Raw genomic sequence first — 20,870 nt, 5'->3', positions numbered from 1 at the left:
AACATAAACTCCCTGAAAATTCACTTATGATTTTTAAAACTATTTTTTGTTAGAATTACTGAACATTGCACATATATTAACAGAAGGGCTGTGCCTAAATAATTTACCAAATAAAACAAAACAAAAAAACACCAACCTCATTAAAATCGCTGCCTGCTAGCTCTTATAAAATAGTTTAAGATTTTTCCAAAAAAAAATTGTCACATATATGTCATCAAAATACTGCTTGGGTTGGGTCAGCAAACTATGCAATGTCTTTATATAAACATGCAAGTTATAAAAAGATGGGTCCCCCCACACCGCACCATTTTGCGAAAAGCAATGCTAAATGTATTCCATTTTCTAAGTCAGCCAACTCATTTGAATGCCAAGGTTTAATCAATGAAACTCAAATGTCCTCATTTCTGCCATCAGTCTGAAGCAAAGAGTAGGAAGACAAAATAAAATGGTTTTGAAAATTATTTACAATACTATTTTTAAATCACATTAAAACAAGACATGCAAAACTAACATATACTCTTAATGTGTCTAAATGTGTCTACTAAAAAGAGTAAAGGACAAAATTTGATATATACATAAATATTATTCAGCCTTTAGAAGGAGGGAAATCCCATCACATGCTACATAATGGATGAACCTTAAGGACATTATGATTAGTCAGTCACAAAAAGACAAATATTTTACTATTCCACTTACTAGCACATGAGGTATCTAAGGTAGTCAAATTCATAGAAACAGAAAGTAGAATCTTGGTTACCAGGGGCTGAGGGGAGGTTGCAAATGGGAGTTCTTGAATGGATATAGAGCTTCAATTTTAAAAGATGACAAAATTCTGGAGATCTGATTCACAACAATGTAAATATACTTAACACTACTGTACACTTAGCCCAACCGGCGTGGCTCAGTGGTTGAGCGTTGACCTATGAACCAGGAGGTCACAGTTCAATTCCCGATCAGGGCACATGCCCGGGTTTCAGGCTCAATCCCCAGGTGGGGGTGTGCAGGAGGCAGCAAATCAATGATTCTCTCGCATTATTGATGTTTTTATCTCATCTCCCTCTCCCAAATCAATAAAAATATATTTTAAGAAATAAATAAACCATACACTTAAAAATGGTTAAGATGGTAAAGTTTAGGTAAACCCTAAGACAAATAAAAAGAACTGTAAGGAGTTATACACTTCAGGGATTAGAAAAGCAGTATTATTTTTAAGAGTTGGAAGCTCCAGAAACAATCCTATAAAATAAAGAGGTAATATGCAAATTAACACTCACACCCTCACAAGATGGCTGCCTACGACCAGGACGGCAGGGGGGTTAGTGAGGGACAACCAAAAGACTGAACAAGCAGGCTGTGTGCGGCGACCAGGCCAACTGGGGGGCCGTGAGGGGTGACCAGGCCGGCAGGGGGGGGCAGTTGGGAGCAACCAGGCCGGCAGAGGGGGGGGCAGTTAGGGGTGACCAGGCCAAGGGGGGCAGTTAGGGCGACCAGGCAGGCATGCGAGCGGTTAGGAGCCAGTCATCCAGGATTGTGAGAGGGATGTCCGACTGCCAGTTTAGGCCCGATCCCCGGGCTGGGGGGACCCCCCGCCCATGCACGAATTTCGTGCACCGAGCCTCTAGTCTATATATGTAAAAGCCTAACATGCAAAGTGTCCCTCAGGAGTTCGAATGACCAGGAAGGAGTTTGATCGCTTGCTATGACGTGCGCTGACCACCAAGAAGGGAGGCCCTGGTCAGCAGCCACTAGGGACCCTACCCCTGTATGTTTGTGCACTGGGCCTCTAGTCTAGTATAATCTCCCTATTTTACAAAAAAAGGAAAAGAGTTTCAAAAAAGTTGACTTGCCTACTACCTCTCCCTATTATGTCCCTCCACCCTATTCCACGCCCCCCATCACAACCTCACTCCCTGCAGAAAAGGGGCAATCACATTCTATGTGATTAACTGAACAATGAACTAGTTCTCAAAAGAGAACTCGCCAACCTACCTACACTGCTCTCACTCTGACTTCCCTCTCCTGAAACAAGGAGTGAGCTTTGTGTAACTAACCTACTCAAAGTCTTGGTTCCTATAAAACCCCTCTCCCTTCTGATGCCATCTAGTTCTCCCTCCCTACCAGATCTTTCACATTGCTATTAAGGACAAAACTAGGAAAAAAGAGAAAGGAAAAATTAAAAACTTTCCTCAACTTTAGGACTCCCCTCCAGCTCCTGCTTCATTTCTCAGCTTTAATAAAAAGTCCCTCACAATATCTATAATTGCTGCCACCTCTTAATCACATCTCCCTCCTACCCATTTCAATCGGTTTTTAGTGGATGGAACACCACACTCTTTGGTTTTCCTCTTAACACAGGCTCCTCCCTCAGAATCTCCTTGGCTCTTTTTTTTTTTTTTTTTTTTTTTTGTAAATCCTGGCATTCCCCAAAGCTTAGTACTCCCACCTCTTCTCATTTTCACCTACATGGTTTCCTCTGATGATCTCGCCTACTCTCAGGGTTTTGAAAAGCCTTTATTTGCTAAAAACTTTCAAGTTTAAATTCAGAATACAGAGTTCTCCCTCTTAAACTCTATATTCAAATCAACCTTCCCACTCATCTCCACTGGGATGTCAATATGGGCTTCCCAAGTTAACATGTCTATAACCAAATTCTTGAATCTTATCCCCAAACCTGCTCCTCTCTCAGCATAGCACAATAAGTGGCACCACCATTTACCCAACTACTCAGGCCAAAATCCTTGGATGGAGTCATTTCTCATATATCCCACATCTAATCTTTGTTGGACTCTGTCAAAATATATCAAGAAACTCCCCCAACTTCTCATCAATGCCACTACTAATGCTCTGGTTGACATTACTGTGATCTTTCGTCTGGACTAACAGGATAGCTTCTTAACCTTTTGCACTCGGATGTCGAGTGTGACTCAACACGGTTAGCATCGGTAGCAGCTCTTTTTATACTCTTTGAATGTATCAATAATTTGAAATATAAAAAAATCCAAATAAATAAGTTTGCATGAAAAGAAACTCCAGTTTTTTATTCTACTGCTGCGCTTTGTAAAATCTGGGGTATTTTAAAAATTAAATCCCGAGTAGAATAAAGGAATCGAGAAAAAAGCAAACGAGTGCAAAGGGTTAACCATTTTTGTCCACATCCCCTTAGTCCAGCGGTCGCCAACCTTTCGGACCTCATGGACCACCAGGGGTCCATGGATCACTGGTTGGCGACTGCTGCCTTAGTCTGCTCTCCAAATAGTCCTTATGATTCTTTTTTAAAAGTAAATTAATTCAAATAATGCTCCTAGTCCAAACCCTCCAATGGCTTTCCATCACTGAAAAAAATCCAAAATCTTATCATGGCTTAGAAGGCCCCACATAATCTGACCCACGCTAACCCTGACCTCATTCCCCACCACTCTCTCCTTACCACCCACACCATTTCTCAGCCATACTAACTATCTTGAATTTCTAGAATGCGCAGTACCCTCCATTTTCATTTGCTAAGTTTACTCTGCCTGGAAAGCTCCCTTCCTCACACCATGGAGTAATCTGCCTGTCAGTGCAGCTTTCCCTGACTGCCCTATCTAAAGCAGTAAGTGCCCTTCTGTCACTCAACCTCCTTACTCTTTAAAAAAAAAAAAAAATCCTACCTGACATACATATCCTAACTAATAAAAGAGTAATATGCAAATTGACCATCACTCCGACACACAAGATGGCTGCCCCCATGTAGTCAAAGATGGCTACCCCCATGTGGACACAAGATGGCCCCCAAGATGGCTGACAGGGCAGGGCAGTTGTGGGCGATCAGGCCAGCAGGGGAGGGCAGTTAGGAGTGACCAGGCCAGCAGAGGAGGGCAGTTGGGAGGGACCAGGCCTGAAGGGGAGGGAAGTTGGGGGGGACCAGGCCTGCAGGGGAGGACAGTTAGGGGTGACCAGGCCTACAGGGGAGGGCAATTGGGAGAGCCCAGGCCTGCAGGGGAGGGCAGTTAGGGGTGACCAGGCCTTTAGGGGAGGGAAGTTGGGGACAATCAGACCTACAGGGAAGGGAAGTTAGGGGTGACCAGACCAGCAGAGGAGGGCAGTTGGGATTGACGAGGCCTGCAGGGGAGGGCAGTTGGGGGGGACCAGTCCTGCAAGGGGAGGGCAGTTGGGAGGGATCAGACCTGCAGGAGAGGGCAGTTGGGGGGGACCAGGCCTACAGGGGAGGGCAGTTGGGGGTGATCACGCTGGCAGGGGAGGGCAGTTAGGGGTGACCCGGCCAGCAGGGGAGGGCAGTTGGGAGGAACCAGGCCTCCAAGGGAGGGCAATTGGGGGCGATCAGGCCTTCAGGGGAAGGCAGTTAGGGGTTACCGGGCCAGCAGAGGAGGGCAGTTGTGAGGGACCAGGCCTGCAGGGGAGGGCAGTTGGGGGGGACCAGGCCTGCAGGGGAGGGCAGTTGGCGGGACCAGGCCTGCAGGGGAGGGCAGTTTGGGGCGACCAGACTGGTAAGGGAGGGCAGTTAGAGGTTACAAGGCCAACCGGGGAGGGCAGTGGGGGCGACCAGGTCTGCAGGCTTGGGCAGTTAGGGGCAATCGGGCCAGCAGCGGAGCAGATAGGTGTCTATCAGGCTGACAGGGGAGTGGTTAGGGGGTGAATAGGCTGGAATGCCAAAGCAGTTAGGGGCAATCAGGCAGACAGGCAAGTCAGCGGTTGGAAGCCAGCAGTCCTGGATTGTGAGAGGGATGTCTGACTGCCCGTTTAGGCCCCATCCCACCGGGATGGGGCCTAAACGGGCAGTCGGACATCTCTCTAGGGGTCCCAGATTGGAGAGGGTGCAGGCTGGGCTGAGGGATACACATATACACACACCCGGTGCACGAATATCGTGCACTGGGCCTCTAGTATTATCTATATGCCCTGTGGAATAAAAAATATATTTGGTGTCTGTCCCTGGTTCCTGACATTCAAAAACTTGAAATTTCTTAAGTGATAGCAGTGTCTTTCTTATCTAATAGTGGGGCCCCCTAGTTAACTTTAGGATGAGAGCTGTTAGCCAGAAAAACCAACCAGGTGATTAAAGAGTTAGACATTTTAGCTAAACACCCAGACCTCAGAAGGGAGAGGAATTGGACATTGAGTTCAGTCACCAATGGCCAATGGTTTCACCAAACATGCCTCCATAATGAAACCTCAAAAAAAAAAACAACAAAAAACTTGCAGTTAATTTCTGGGAGCGTCCAGATTGGTCATGAAATCCTCTTTAGTAGTACCATCTTGCCCTAGGTGTCTCTGCCATTTGCCTGTTTCTCAGTCCTATCTTTTACTAAAAAGCTGTAATTATATGTATGGTGCTTTCCTGAGTCCTGAGAGAATTATTAAATGTAACTCCTTAATTTGCAGTTGGCTGGGCAGTTTGCATTAGGAACATCTGGGACTTAGAGCTGACAACTGAAGTGGGAGCACCTACTCCCTATAGGGTCTGCACTATCTCCAGGAAGTTAGTGCCAGAAGTGAAATGAATTGTAGGGCACCCAGTTGGTATAGAACTGATGTAGTAAAAACAGTCATCATAGCCAAAACCGGTTTGGCTCAGTGGATAGAGCGTCGGCCTGCGGACTCAAGGGTCCCAGGTTCGATTCCGGTCAAGGGCATGTATCTTGGTTGCGGGCACATCCCCAGTAGGGGGTGTGCAAGAGGCAGCTGATCGATGTTTCTCTCTCATCGATGCTTCTAACTCTCTATCCCTCTCTCTTCCACTCTGTAAAAAATCAATAAAATATATTTAAAAAAAAAACAACAGTCATCATCAATAGAGTTTAAGTTCTAATAAAGACACTCAATAAATCTGCTGAATAAATGTTAATAAATTAGTTATACAATTCCTCTGCAAAACAGAAAAAAATCCCACTGTTTATGAAACTGAATTATTCTATTCAATAAAGCTGCTATAACCCATTGAAAGACAATAAAAGCTTTTGTTTCATTTATATAAAAAAATAGCATAAATGTCATATGAAGTAGAGTTAATAGCAAACTTTGCAACTGCTATCCTTAGAAATGTCTGCTTACAAGGTTGGTTCTTAGCAAGTTATCTAGGAAGTTAAATTTTGGGGAGGTGAGAGATCGAAGATGGCTGCCGACGGGAAGGCAGGCTGCAAGATAGTGTGTGAGAGAATGAAAGGAGAGTGTGTGGACTTATGGGGAATGTCTATTTGTGAGGGACAACTATATTCTAAGGGACTGTTGGACCGGGCTCCCCTTGACTGGGCAGCCTCCACTGCTGACGAAATCTCTCACGGAGTGACCGGCTCTGCCGCAGAGACGGCGCCATCTGGAAGGGAAGAGTGGCTGTGATTGGAAGCCTAGCCTTACCTTCAATCGGGAAGAATCCGATACCTCCTGGGACTCTACAACCACAACACCCAGGGACCAGCTGCGAACCCACTAACACTGGGTCTCCAGCAGCGGACTCGGACGAGCCTTGCACCTTCTCATGAAAAGGTCAGATTTCGCCCAGAGAAAGGTGAGGTCTGTGATCCAGGCTGGAGGAAGAAACGCGCACAGCGGGATCTAGAGGTTCAGAGAAAGTCTGTGCCCCACAAAATCTGTGGCCGTTGGGGCTAGCGTAGTCCACGAATGTGTGAGGAGGGTGGGGCGGAGTGGTCCACCGGGCTGCTGACAGAAGAGAACTCTAGAAATCAACCCATTGCTGGGCTGGGCACAAAAAGGCAGCCTGAAGCTTTACCAGTAAACCGGCTGCGCTGTGGCAGGGGAAAAGACGTGAACAGAGACGTGAGCAGAGTCGCGCACAGTGCCGGGGCGAAAAAGTCTCGAGTTCTTGCACTTACTCTGGCTCTTATTTCTCCTTAAATCCTTGCTTTTGCTTACTAAGCCCAGTACATAGGATCACCCAATTAAAAACACTCTCAGAGACTGCAGGGCAAAATTGTTTTTGTGGAACCTGGGGATCAGAATGGGGAGAAATGATCAGAAAACCACGTCTGGGGCAGTCCAAACCCCCAAACCAGTATTAAGTGCATCAGGGAAAACAATTCTAAATACTGGGTAGAGAGGACTTATATCCCCGGATGTCAATACAGAAACACTGCCACCCAGAGGTTGAATCACAAATTGACTCTTGTGTAAATACAACCGCAGGCTAAGAAACAAAGACATACTGCCTGCTTGAAAACAAGACTGTGGCTTACAACACAGAGGGGCTGTGGAAAGCAGGGAACTTCAATACTGTCCTGACTACCTAACAGGAAACAGGCGTGCCAAACAGTAGAGGCAGTGAATGACCTTCACTACTGCACATTTTTATTTTTTATCTTTTACTTAAGAAACGAAATTTTTTGTCTCACTTGATTTTACCTTTTTAATTATTATATTTTTATTTTTAATCAGTATTATTACTACTACTATTTTACCTTTTTTTAAAGTTTCATTTTATTTCCTCTTTATATTATGTTGTTTTATTTTGGGATTAGTGTTCTACATTCTATTTTCATTTTTCCTTTAGCATCATTTTACTCTATCTCAACTTTATCTTTATGCCAACACTCTCTTCCTCACTTTCCCCTTTTGTTGTGCTGTTTCTCGTACCCTATTCCTGCTTTAGATTTTCCCTATTCCTTCTTCTTACCCCATTAAAAATTCATCTAACTTATATATCTCATTTCCCATCCCCTGCTCCAAGTCCATACACAATTCTCTTTTCTCTTTCTTCACTATATCAATTTTTTCTTCTCTTCCCTTTTTTAATGTTTTTGTTTTATTTTGCCCTTCTTTCTCTCTGTACTATTGTTGTTAGTTTGATTGTTGATTAGATTGTTTTTTTTGTTTGCTTGTTTGATTATTTCTCTTTTTTTTGCTTCTGTTTTTCCTCCCCTCGCTTGTTATTAGTTGTTTTTTTGTAGTTTCCATTCATATCTGGGTGTTAGTTTGCATTTTTTTGGATTAGTTGTTGTTCTATTGGCGTTTTCTCCGCATATAAGTAGTTTTCGCCCCCCTTCTTTTTGATTCTTTCTTTTCTCTCTTACTCCCCCCCCCCCTTTCTCAATATCATCTTTGCACTCTTTTATTTTAATCCACTAATTCTCTTTTCTCTGGTGGTCACCTTTATTTGGGGTTATTAGTATAATGAATACATTTGTGTTCAGTGCCTTGAGCATTGTGCCTTGTTATGTTGTATTTTGTGCCTTTAAGTCAACGCAGGAGAGAGAGAGCTACATAATCAGACACCTGGAGAGGAGAGATCATGTGGAGACAAAGAAACAGCCCGCATACGAAAGAAAAGGAGGCATCACCAGAAAAGGAACTAAACGAAATGGAGGAAAGCAATATGTCAGAGAAAGAATTCAGCGAAATGGTCATAAGATCTCTGAAAAGGTTGGAAGACAAATTCAACAATATGTGTAAGAACCAAGAGGAAATCAAGAAGAAATGAAAAATGACATCACTTCAATAAAGAACTCAATAGAAAGCATCAACAGACTAGAAGTGGAGGACCGCATCAGTGAGCTAGAAGACAAGGTAGGAAAAAATACCCAAGCAGAGCAGCATCTAGAAAAAGAACTTAAAAAACAGGAGGAGAGCCTAAGGCAGTGATGGCAAACCTATGACACGCGTGTCAGCACTGACACACGTAGCCATTTCTGATGACACGCGGCCGCTGAGGCGACTGCATGCTGAGGATGAAACATTTGCTGTTCCTGAGGATGAAACATTTGCTGCTCCTGAGGATGAAACATTTGCGAAATAATGTTTTTTCCTCAAAGTGACACACTACCTGAGTTATGCTCAGTTTTTTGGCGAAGTTTGACACACCAAGCGCAAAAGATTGCCCATCACTGGCCTAAGGGAACTTTGAGACAACACGAAATGAAACAACATCCGAATAGGGCTGTCAGAAGGAGAGGAAACTGAGCAAGGAATAGAAAACTTGTTTAAAGAAATGACAAAATCTTCCCTGATATAGAGAAGGAAAAACACAAGTCCAAGAAGCTCACAGAGTCCCAAACAAAATGAACCCCAAAAGACTGACGCCAAGGCACATTGTAATTAAATTGGCAAACAACGACAAAGAATCTTAAAAGCAGCCTGAGACAGCAAGTTACCTACAAAGGATCCCCCATCAGACTAGCGACTGATTTCTCAACAGAAACACATCAAGCCAGAAGGGAATGGAATGAAATATACAAAGTCATGCAAAGGAAGGGTCTGAATCCAAGAATACTGTACCCAGAAAGGCTATCAATCAAAATTGAGGGTAAAATCAAGAGCTTCAGACAAAAAAGGACTAAGGAAGTTTATCACCACCAAACCAGCAATGCAAGAAATGCTAAAAGGTCTGCTGTAAAAAGAAGAAATAGGAAGCAAAGAAGGAGCACAGGCATAAAAAATAAAAATGGCGACAAACAAGTACCTATCCTATCTAATAATAGAGTAACATGTAAATTACCATCACTCCGCTACGCCCATGATTGGGCGGCGGGAGGCTGGGGGGGCGGGACTCGGGGTGGCCTATCCGGCCATTGAGAGGCACGGATCCACTGCCACTGAGGGGGGCTACCCTGCTGTTGAGAGGCGCAGGGGGCGGGATTCCCGCCCCCTGCGCCTCTCAAGGCCAGATTCGTGGCCGCTGAGGGGGCCTGCCGCGGACACCCAGCTGCGCCTCGCAACAGCAGGGTAGCCATGTGTCCGCGGCAGCCCCCCTCAGCGGCCGTTGAGAGGCGCAGGGGGCGGGAGTCCCGCCCCCTGTGCCTCTCAACAGCAGGGTAGCCCCCCTCAGCGGCCGCAGACCATCAAAAGCATGGGAGCTGGGTGCCTGTCTGCTCCGGCACCAGGCCTTTCAGAAGCCTCCGCCGAGCCAGACGGACAGGCACCCAGCTCCTCCGCAAAAAGCGAAAGCGTGTAGGGGACCCTACACCTGCATGATTCAATCATGCACTGGGCCTCTAGTCAATAATAACTTTAAATGTAAATGGATTAAATGGCCCAATCAAAAGACATAGGGTAGCTAAGAGGATAAGAAAAAATGACTCATATATCTGCTGTCTACAGGAAACCCACCTTAGAATAAAGGACCTACACAGACTGATGGTGAAGGTATGGAAAAAGGTATTTCAGGGGAATGGAAATTAAAAAAAAAAAAAAAAAAGATGGGGTAGCAATACTTATATCTGACAAATTAGATCTCAAAGTGAAGGACATAACAAGAGATAAGGAAGGCCACTTCATAATACTAAAGGGAGCAATCCAACAAGAAGATATAACTCTGGTAAATATATACGCACCCAATACAGGAGCACCCAAATACATTAAAAAACTCCTGGAGGATATCAAGGGAGAGATAGACAGCAATACATTCATAGGAGGGGACTTTAATACCCCACTAACACCAGTGGACAAATCCTCTAAACAAAAAATCAGCAAGGAAATATCAATCCTAAATGACACGCTAGATCAGATGGAATTAACTGACATCTTCAGAACATTTCACCCCAAAGCCACAGAATATACATTCTTCTCAAGTGCACATGGGTCATTTTCAAAGATAGACCATATGTTGGGACACAGGCAAAGTCTCTTCAAATTTAAGAAGATAGAAATCATATCAAGCATCTTCTCAGATCACAATAGCATAAAACTAGAAATCAACTACAATAAAAACAACCACCTGGAGGCTAAATAGCATGATACTAAACAATGACTGGGTTACCAGAAAGATCAATGAAGAAATAAAAAGCATCATGGCAACAAACGACAATGAAAACACAACAATCCAAAATCTATGGGACACAGTGAAAGCAGGCTTTAGAGGGAAATTCATAGTTCTACAGGCCTACCTCAAAAAACAAGAAACAATGGTAATAAATTATCTAACCCTACAACTCAAAGAATTAGAAAGAGAGCAACAAGAAAAGCCCAGCATAAGCAGAAGGAAGGAAATAATAAAGATCAGAGTGGAGGTAAACGACATAGAGACCAAAAAAACAATACAAAAGATCAACAAAACCAAGGACTGGCTCTTTGAAAGGATAAACCAGATCGATGAACCTCTAGCCAGGCTCACCAAGAAGCAAAGAGAAAGAATCCAAAAAAAACCAAAATCAGAAATGAAAGAGGTGAAGTGACAACCGATCCCACAGAAATATAAACGGTTATGAAAAAATACTATGAACAACTCTATTCCAACAAAACGGACAACCTAGATGAAATGGACATATTCTTAGAAAAATACAAGCTCCCAATACTCAACCAAGGAGAATCAAAAAACCTGAATAGGCTGATAACTACCCAAGAAATTGAAACAGCGATCAAAAATATTCCAGCAAACAAAAGCCCTGGTCCAGACAGCTTTACAGGGGAGTTCTACCAAGCATTCAAAGAATTAAAACCTATCCTCCTCATACTATTCCAAAAAATTCAAGAGGAAGGCACACTTCCAAGCTCTTTCTATGAAGCCAGCATTACCTTAATCCCAAAACCAGATAAAGACACTACAAAAAAAGAGACCTACAGGCCCATATCCTTGATGAACATAGATGCTAAAATTCTCAACAAAATTCTAGCAAATTGGATTCAGCAATACATTAGAAAGATCATATACCATGACCAAGTGGGATTTATTCCGGGGATGCAAGGATGGTACAATATCCGCAAATCAATAAATGTGATACATACCCTAAACAAACTGAGAGACAAAAATCACATAATCATATCAATTGATGCAGAAAAAGCATTTGACAAAACCCAACACCTATTCTTGATAAAAACTCTCAGCAAAGTGGCAATAGAGGGATCATACCTCAACATAATAAAAGCCCTATAAGACAAACCTGCAGCCAACATCATACTCAATGGGCAAAAACTAAACCCATTTCCCCTAACAGGAACAAGACAAGGATGCCCACTTTCACCACTCCTGTTCGACATAGTACTAGAAGTACTAGCCATAGCGATCAGACAGGAAGAAGAAATAAAAGGCATCCAAATTGGAGAAGTAAAACTGTCCTTATTCACAGATGACATACTATACATAGTAAACTCCAAAGAATCCATCAAAAAACTACTAGACCTAATAAATGAATTTGGCAATGTAGCAGGATACAAAATTAACACCCAGAAATCTATAGCCTTTTTATACACCAATAATGAACACACAGAAAGAGAAATGAGAAAAAACAATCCCATTTATCATTGCACCAAAAAAATTAAGATACTGAGGAATGAACTTAACTAAGGACGTAAAAGACTTATACTCAGAAAACTACAGGACATTGAAAAAAGAGAGGAAGACATAAACAAATGGAAGAACATACCATGTTCATGGATTGGTAGAATCAACATCATTAAAATGTCCATACTACCTAAAGCAATCTATAGATTCAATGCAATACCTATTAAAATACCAATGGCATATTTCAAAGATCTAGAACAAACTCTCCAAAAATTCATCTGGAATAAAAAAAAAGACCCTTAATAGCCACAGCTATCCTGAGAAAGAAGAACAAAGTTGGAGGGATCACAATTCCAGACATCAAGCTATATCACCAAGCCACGGTTCTCAAAACTGCCTGGTACTGGCACAAGAACAGACATATAAACCAATGGCACAGAATAGAGAACCCAGAAATTGACCCAAGCCATTATACTCAATTAATATTTGACAAAGGAGGCAAGAGCATACAATGGAGTCAAAACAGTCTCTTTAATACATGGTGCTGGGAAATTTGGTCAGAGATATGCAAAAAAATGAAACTATATCAACAACTTACACCATACACAAAAACAAACTCAAAATGGATAAAAGACTTGAATGTAAGACGGGAAACCATAAAAATCCTACAAGACTCCGTAGTCAGCAAAATTGCAGACAGCAAAATTGCAGACATTATGTTGTAGCAATATCTTTACAGACACAGATCCTAGGGCAAGAGAGACTAAGGAGAAAATAAACAAATGGGACTACATCAAAATAAAAAGCTTCTGTACAGCAAAAAGAAACCATCAACAAAACAAGAAAGCCCACTGCATGGGAGAACATATTTGCCAATGTTATCTCCGATAAGGGTTTAATCTCCAACATTTACAGGAAACTCATACAACTTAACAAAAGGAAGATAAACAATCCAATCAAAAAATGGGCAAAGGATCAAATAGACACTTTGCAAAAGAGGACATTCAGAAAGCCAAGAGACACATGAAAACATGCTCAAAGTCACTAATTATCCAAGAGATCTAAATCAAAACAACAATGAGGTACCACCGCACACCTGTCAGAATGGCTACCATTAACAAATCAACAAAGAACAAGTGTTGGAGAGGATTTGGAGAAAAAGGAACCGTCCTTCACTGTTGGTGGGAATGCAGACTGGTGCAGCCATTGTGGAAAACAGTATGACGTTTCTTCAAAAATTTAAAAATGGAACTGCCATTTGACCCAGCAATAGCACGTCTAGGAATATATCCTAAGAAAACAGAAACACCAATCAGAAAGGATATATGCACCCCTATGTTCATAGCAGCACAATTTACAATAGCTAAGATTTGGAAACAGCCAAAATGCCTATCAGCAGATGAGTGGATTAGAAAACTATGGTACATCTACACAATGGAATACTACGCTGCTATAAAAAAGAAGGAATTCTTACCATTTGCAGCAGCATGGATGGAACTAGAGAGCATTACACTAAGTGAAATAAGCCAGTCAGTGAAAGAAAAATACCACATGATCTCACTCATTTATGGATAATAAGGAACATTATAACCTGATGAACAAAAAGATAGATACAGAGGCAGAGAAGCATTGAACAGACTGTCAAATTACAGTGGGAAGGTTGGGGACTGGGCGGGGGGGGGGGGGGGGGAGTAAGAGATCAATTGTAGGACTTGTATGCATGCATATAAGCATAACCAATGGACGCAAGACACTGAGGGGGGTGGGGGGGGTGAGGGCATGTGCCAGGGGGTAGGGGAGGTCAATGGGGGAAAAGAAGGAGACATATGTACTACTATTTGTAATACTTTAAACAATAAAATTAAATTTAAAAAAAATTTGGGAAGGTTCCAACTATTGTCAGCATGAGTGTTATGGGTTCCCAAGACCCCAGGTTCAATAACTTGCTAGAAGGATTAATAGGATTCAGCAGATAGTTATACTCATGGTTGTGGTTATTATAGTAAAAGGATACAGAGTAAAATCAGCAAAGGGAAAATTCACGGGGTGAAGTCCATAGAAAATCGGTGCAAGCTTTCAAAATTTCTCTACAGAATGTGCTTAATTCCTCCAGCAACTAATAACTACAACTTAGATGAAGTGCTGTCTACCAAGAAAGCTCACGTTACACTGAGTGCCATGTTTTTATTGGGGGCTGGTCACATTCCTGACTTCCATTAAAAAAAGCAGGTGTTCAGCATAAACCAAATTGTTTGTACAAATAATTCAGGCACAGTGAGGCACTCATCATTTTGGCTGAAGTTTTTTTATCAGTGTAGGAAATCGTTTACTATTCAGTTCATAGGTGTCAACCAAGAGCCAAACTTGTAAAAAGGCCTTTCTAAGATAGCAGTAATCTAGGATGGTAGATTTCAAGTGAATTATTCTTCTTGTTTCCAATGCCATATGCCATCCAATCATGAGCAACTGAAAACTATGGAAGGGCAAAAGATCCTTCAAGCAGAATGTTTATGCTCACTCCCTCCACATACATACTAAAAATAACCACCCATAAACCACAAATTCCCATTGCAGTTAACAATTTATATCCCAGTATCTGGGTTGATCCTCACAACAATCCTGACAAGTAAGAAAAAACATCTCCACTTTATGAAAGACATACTTGGGACTTATTCTCAGAACACTGAACATAGTATCCTAGATTTGTTAGCACATTGTTGTTGTTTTTTTTAAGCATTCGTATTCTCCTCTATCACAAGAACCTTGCGAAGCATAGCAAATATCATTGTCCCTTTTGTAGGTTTAAAAAAATAGAGGCTAAGAAAATTTAATCCATTTGTTTAAGGTCTCATAGCTACTAAGAAGCCCAAGACCAACTCCTAATGCATGACCCCAAGCATTCAATAAATATTTTTCCAACTAAAATGATACAATTCTAGGGAAAAATTCCAGAATTAAAGACAAAATGTTTAATACCTTTTGCACTCGGATGTCAAGTGTGACTCGACACGGTTAGCATCGGTAGCAGCTCGAGAAAAAAGCAAGCGAGTGCAAAGGGTTAATCTGACCACTTTCTTTGCTGGTAGCTTTAGTTATTAGGGCAAATATTATACTTAAGAACACTTATCCTATATAATAAAAGCCTAATATGCTAAGTGTCCAGTCGTCCGTTCAACCAATCAAAGCGTAATATGCCAAGGCTACTCAACTGCTTGCTATGACGGGCACTGACCACAAGGGGGCGGACACTCAGACCGGTAGGTTAGCTTGCTGCTGGGGTCTGGCCACTCGGGACTGAGTGAGACAGGCAGGACATGTCCTGGAGCCTTCCTGCAGTCCCTCCCCAGGTGGCCAACCTCCTTCGTCCCTCCCTGGCCCCAATCGTGCACCAGTGGGGTCCCTTGGCCTGGCCTGTGCCCTCTCACAATCGGGACCCCTTGGGAGATGTTAGAGAGCCGGTTTTGGACCAATGGTGGAATGACCGGTTGCTATGATGTGCACTGACCACCAGGGGGCAGATGCTTATGCGGGCTCATGGTTGGCGAGTGCAGCAGTGGTGGTGGGAGCTTCTCCCGCCTTCGTGGCAGCAGTAAGGATGTCCCCCAAGCGCTCCAGGATTGTGAGAGGGCGCAGGCCAGGTGGAGGGACCCCCCCAGAATGCACAATTTCAGGCACCGGGCCTCTAGTGATTCAAATATTTACTTAACATCTCTGTAACACCATGTTAAGTGTAAAGTATGATTTAAAATGTATATCGCTTGCCTTATTTTTAAACAGAACGTTCAATATGGTTGGCAAAAATCAGGTACATAAAAGTTTAAATACCATTTAGTAAATCATACTCAACTCCGTAGAAAAGATAAAACAGTATGATGAAGGTGGGGTTATTCCAGATAAGACTAGGTGAACATGGGAACATCTTTTAATGCAATACACCCCATTAAAGTGAAAATCCATACAATCATCAACAAATGCAAAAATGCATTCAATTGAATTCAATATCTAGCTATTATTAAAGAACTATTTTCTTGTAAGAAAAATTACCCCCCCCCCCCAAAAAAAAAACCCACACGACAACATATTTAATGCTGCAAAATTTTAAACATTCCTTTTAAATTCAGGAACAAGACAAAGATATTTACAAGACAACTTCTAGTCAATGATGTGCTACATTTCCTAGCCTGCACATTAGGATAATGGAAAGAAATAACGGATGTTAAGATCTGACAAGCTACCAGGGGCTACATGGGGAGCATGACAAGCTCAAGAGTAATCATAGAGGATGGTCTGATCATAAATTCCTAGCGTAGGCCATGGTGGATAGTTCCATCTCAAGCCTATAGCCTCCTTCCTTAGCAAAGATCAATCATTACCTTAAAGTGAGCTCTGTCCCTTGTCCTTATGCATCTAGGGCAGTGGTTGGCAAACTGCGGCTCTTTGGTCGTCGTACTGTTGGTATTTGGCTCTGTTGACTAATGAGTTTGCCGACCACTGATCTAGGGTAACATACCAGAGTAATTCTTTTCTAGACCCTTGAAGGCATCACAGCAGGCACCAGAGCACAAAACCACAGAACCCCTCATTGCTATCTTGATCCCCTCATACCATCACTCTATGCTGTAAATGTTAACTATCCTGTACCCACTAATGTAAAAATATGCTTCTCCATTTTGCTTTTTATCCAATCTAGAGATTTCCCTACTTTGCTTTCTCCTACCTCCTTGATCCATCACACCATTAATGGATTTCATGTAATCTTCCTTACATCTTTTCCTTTGATTCTCATGTGTGGCATAGGCTGCAAAACTGCTTCTCAATCCATTGTGATTTTGTTTCCAGGCATGTTCTCAAAATTTTGTCTCAAATAAACTCTTTTAAAAAACCTTTTCTATAGGCTGTACATTCTTTCCTCAACAACCTTTCTGTGCCTCATTGCTTATTAGAAAATGGAAATACTAATGCCAACCTTGTAAAATCATTGAGGATTAAATGAGTTTGAAAAGTATTTAAAAGATGACTGCCAGTTACTACTAACAACTACTATGTATTATTATAATCTCAGGATGTATGGTAGTGTGTGTGAAAGCAGCAGAAAGATGCAAAAAGGGGCATGCAAGTATTCATTTTATTCTCAAAAATAAACTTTTTATATATTTAATGTTATAAAATCTATGATATATTCACAAAACATTTTTGGGTAAAAGGCCTGGCTAAAAAGCCAGGGAGATCAATTAGATTAGCTTATAAATTAAGTCCAAAGTGTCCTAATGTTGACTATGGTTACTAGGAAAATAAAAAAGGACAAGACTATGCTGCCTGTACCATCATTTTTGTTTTCCGGCTGCTCTCCACTAGTGAGTTGATAGACAGCAATTCATTCAATAAATGTTAGTAACAAGAGCTTCTGTTGTTACTCTTAAAGTAAAAGGCTACCATACTTAAAAGAAAAATTCAAATGTATCACCTAAGTCCATGTTACCTTTGAGATTTATATGGTAGCTGCTTCCTAGACTGTGTTATTTGTTAATCTACCTGTTAAAAATCCTTGCCTGGTCAAAGCACCTCCATTTACTATAGCTAACTCCATGCTGGATTTATCAATGTTAAGTATGAATTGTTAATGTTCATAACCCTGAAATCTGAGTATGAGTAGCCTTCTGATTTCATGTGGTAGTTTTAAAAGGTGGTTTTGTGTTGTCACATTTTATGGCCATATGTTTGTTAAACTAAAATGCTTTTTAAATTCTTTTGGAAATGCAGCCTTATTTCTGACATGACAGTTAAAGTATCTAAGCTGTGCCATTTCTTCTGATAAATTAAATTTAGTCATTTTTGTTTTGAAAAATAGTGATTTCCAAATTAGACATTTTGATGTAGCACAGTGGTCTGCAAACTGCGGCTCGCGAGCCACGCCGCTCTGCTGACTATTGAGTTCGCCGACCGCTGATGTAGCAGGTTCAAGGTGATTAGGAAGGTTGGTCATGTTTTGATTTGTAAAGGGTGGTAGATATTTAAACCTTAGTGTATTCTTGATATTTAGAATCCACTTAAAGCTGAACTTAGTATATAAAATATATATGCTTTCCTATTAAACATTCTGAGGTTTCTGACCAGGTTACCTTCAAGATCACATCCCAGTACACTGCTCAGCTGGATAGTCTTGGCAGTGTGCAGTCCAACATTTACAGGCATACCTCATTATTTGTGTTTCGCTTTGTTGCACTTCACAGCTAGGTATTTTTTACAAATAGAAAGTAAGACCCTCCCCCTGCAGAAAGATTACTGCTTGTTTTATTGTGATGGTTAGTAACCAAACCCAAGGTATCTCCAAGGTATCCCTGTATAATAGCATTCCTTGCTCAGTCTCCCAGTACAGGTGTTTTTGAGAGCAGCAGAAAGCCTCTTATTCCAATTAAGTTTAAAGAACCACAATTCTTATATAATCTCATCCATCTACTTAGTGACACTTCTTCCTAATAGTCTAATGGTTCTCCTTTTATCTTCAGTTTTACTGACCTAATTCCTGGTTGAATTCCAATTGCTTCAGTCATTCTTTCTCCTTAATCATCCCTGACCTCTGCAAACCTGTTACCCTCATTCAGCTGAAACCCTGAAGGTTATTTCTGGCCTCATTAACACAGACCCTAACAATAGTCACCAAAAACTGAAACTAAGGAAAAGTGTGTCTTTATCAAGGTGACTGCTCTCTTTTAACATTCCCTAAACACTTTCCCCCATTAGCTTCTATGAGATAACTTCACCCTGATATTCTCCTGTCTTCTTCCTTCACTATCCAGTCCTTTTTTTTAAAACCTACTTTTATAATTCATCTAAATACAACTCTACCCCTACACTACTATTGCTCATCCCAAATTATTTCAAGTTTACTGAAAGTACCTACTCTCTTGGCACATACCTCAAATGCCTGTGGTCCCTTTTTCTCTTCTTGTGACAAGCACTTAGAACCCCTTCATCATCCAGCTTGCTCCATCTTCCCTTCCAGGAAACTGTCTTTAACCTAAGCACTGCTAATCACTGTTCCCTAGGTTATTCCAGTATGGTAGCATTGGTCAACCTCTACAGTGCAATCATCTAATTACGCGTGGTTTCTGTTCAGTGCTTTGCTGCTTCAGAACAGGGATTCTATCCTATTTATCTGTGTAATCATAGAGCCTAAAGGTATGCGAGGCACTCAGCATTTGCTAATTACGAGATAATGGCTCTAACTTGGGCCTCCTCACCTTTACTGCTTATTTACAGTATTCCCAAAGCAGCCGTTTCCAAAATCCATGTTCGACATTCCAACAAATATTAGTGACTTAACTGGCTGGTGGCCCTCGTTGGAGGCAAAAACAATAATTAAGATCAGCTCCCCGGGTCGCTTTCTGTAAAAGGGCATTTACACGTTGAAGTCAGTAATTAGGTGGGAGGTAGGAAGCGCGAGCTCTGGGTAGGATAAGCACAGAGCAGAGTTACCGGGAGGATGGGAGCGGGGGCATTGCAGTCAAAGGAACCAGCTTGAACAAGGGCTGGTATGCACTCCAGATTGCGGTCTATTCCGTAGCAGCCAATTAAGCCGGCCGGCCAGGGCGCCGACCTGGTTTGGGCAAGATGCCTAGAGGGGCCGTTACACCCACGTGACCAATTGAGCAATGTTTTCGCAATACGGCGTGTGGGCACAGTCACCCTAGCGGGTCCTGGCTGTGCTCCGGGGCTGCTGGGCTCAAGATAAGGGGGCGTGGGAGATAGAAACGGGCCGGGCCTGTTTCAATGGGAGGGTGCAGCCTCGCAGAGGAGCAGAGCGGGGTAGCACGGGGCTTCAGGCGCCCTTCGCCGTTCCCCAGGATGCGGTGACACGCGGGGCCGAGAGCGCTCTGAAGGATGAGAAAAGCAGAGGCACCAAGACCGACCTGCGGCCCAGCGCAGGTCACCCGCTTCTTACCGAGAACTGAGACCCAGAAGTCGTAGAGACCGAAGCTGCCGCCATCTTCCTGTCTGCCCAGCGGACCCCGCAGCCCCGGAGCGGGCTGGTTCTCCGGCCGTCCTTCCAAATCCGGGAGCCGCCCGCCGAGGGCGACCCTGAGCCGAGCCCCAGGTGGAAGGGGCTGCTGGCGCCGGGCCTCGAAACCCCTGCCGCACACCCCCACAGGGACGCCCACGCTGAGAGCGCACACGGGAAGGGCCACACGCACTAACGGGCGTCTGGAACAGCCAATCAAAAAGGCGGGCGTCTTCCGGGAGTAAGAGCGAATCCGCCTCTTCCCCCGGTGACGTCACAAGGTAGCGCGTTGCCGAGAACGCCGCGGCGCTCATGCGGTGGCTGCTCGCTAGACAGCTCCGAGGGCGAGCCCTCTGCCGGAGGGGAGGTGGGCGAGGGGCCGTTTTGTCTCCTGAGGCCCTTGAGTCGAATGACCGTTATGAGTTAAAGCGAATGCGAAGTTCAAACACTGCACCGGTTCTCTTGGACTAAAGGCCAAGGAGGGCGTTTGCTAGACTCCGGGACGTCAGTCCAGGTGAAGTACTCACCGTTTGGCCAATAGCAGATCGAAGGAGGAGGGGCTTGGTGATCTGGCCCAATACAAGTCAAGAGAAGGGCAGTGGAGGCAGAGCGTAAACCTTCGCGAACCCTTGCCCAATTGGGTCCGGGAGCTCGCACCCAAACCTCGGACTGGCAGCAGGAAATCGCCGCGACCCGGGCCTGGGG

At 43.1% G+C, this 20,870-nt stretch overlaps 1 protein-coding gene across 3 annotated transcripts in view; it reads right to left on the bottom strand.

Annotated features, from left to right (window-relative positions):
• Nucleotides 1-20,628, bottom strand: part of CEP57 (centrosomal protein 57) — a 61,419-nt gene extending 40,791 nt beyond the window's left edge. For 2 of the 3 annotated variants that reach the window (XM_079789243.1, XM_079789245.1), the window contains exon 1: nucleotides 20,109-20,626. In XM_079789243.1, coding sequence (XP_079645369.1) covers nucleotides 20,109-20,153 — 45 coding nt within the window. In that variant the 5' untranslated portion in view covers nucleotides 20,154-20,626. Of the gene's footprint in view, nucleotides 1-19,407; nucleotides 19,552-20,108 lie in introns of all 3 variants that reach the window. The other variant, XM_079789244.1, reaches the window with a different exon arrangement.
• Nucleotides 20,629-20,870: the final 242 nt, after the last annotated feature.

Source organism: Cnephaeus nilssonii (genome assembly GCF_951640355.1).
Source record: "Cnephaeus nilssonii genome assembly, chromosome: 13".
Lineage (NCBI taxonomy): Eukaryota > Metazoa > Chordata > Mammalia > Chiroptera > Vespertilionidae > Cnephaeus > Cnephaeus nilssonii.
The sequence above is the reverse complement of the archived record's forward strand: the minus strand, read 5'-3'. Positions and strand labels throughout refer to the sequence as shown.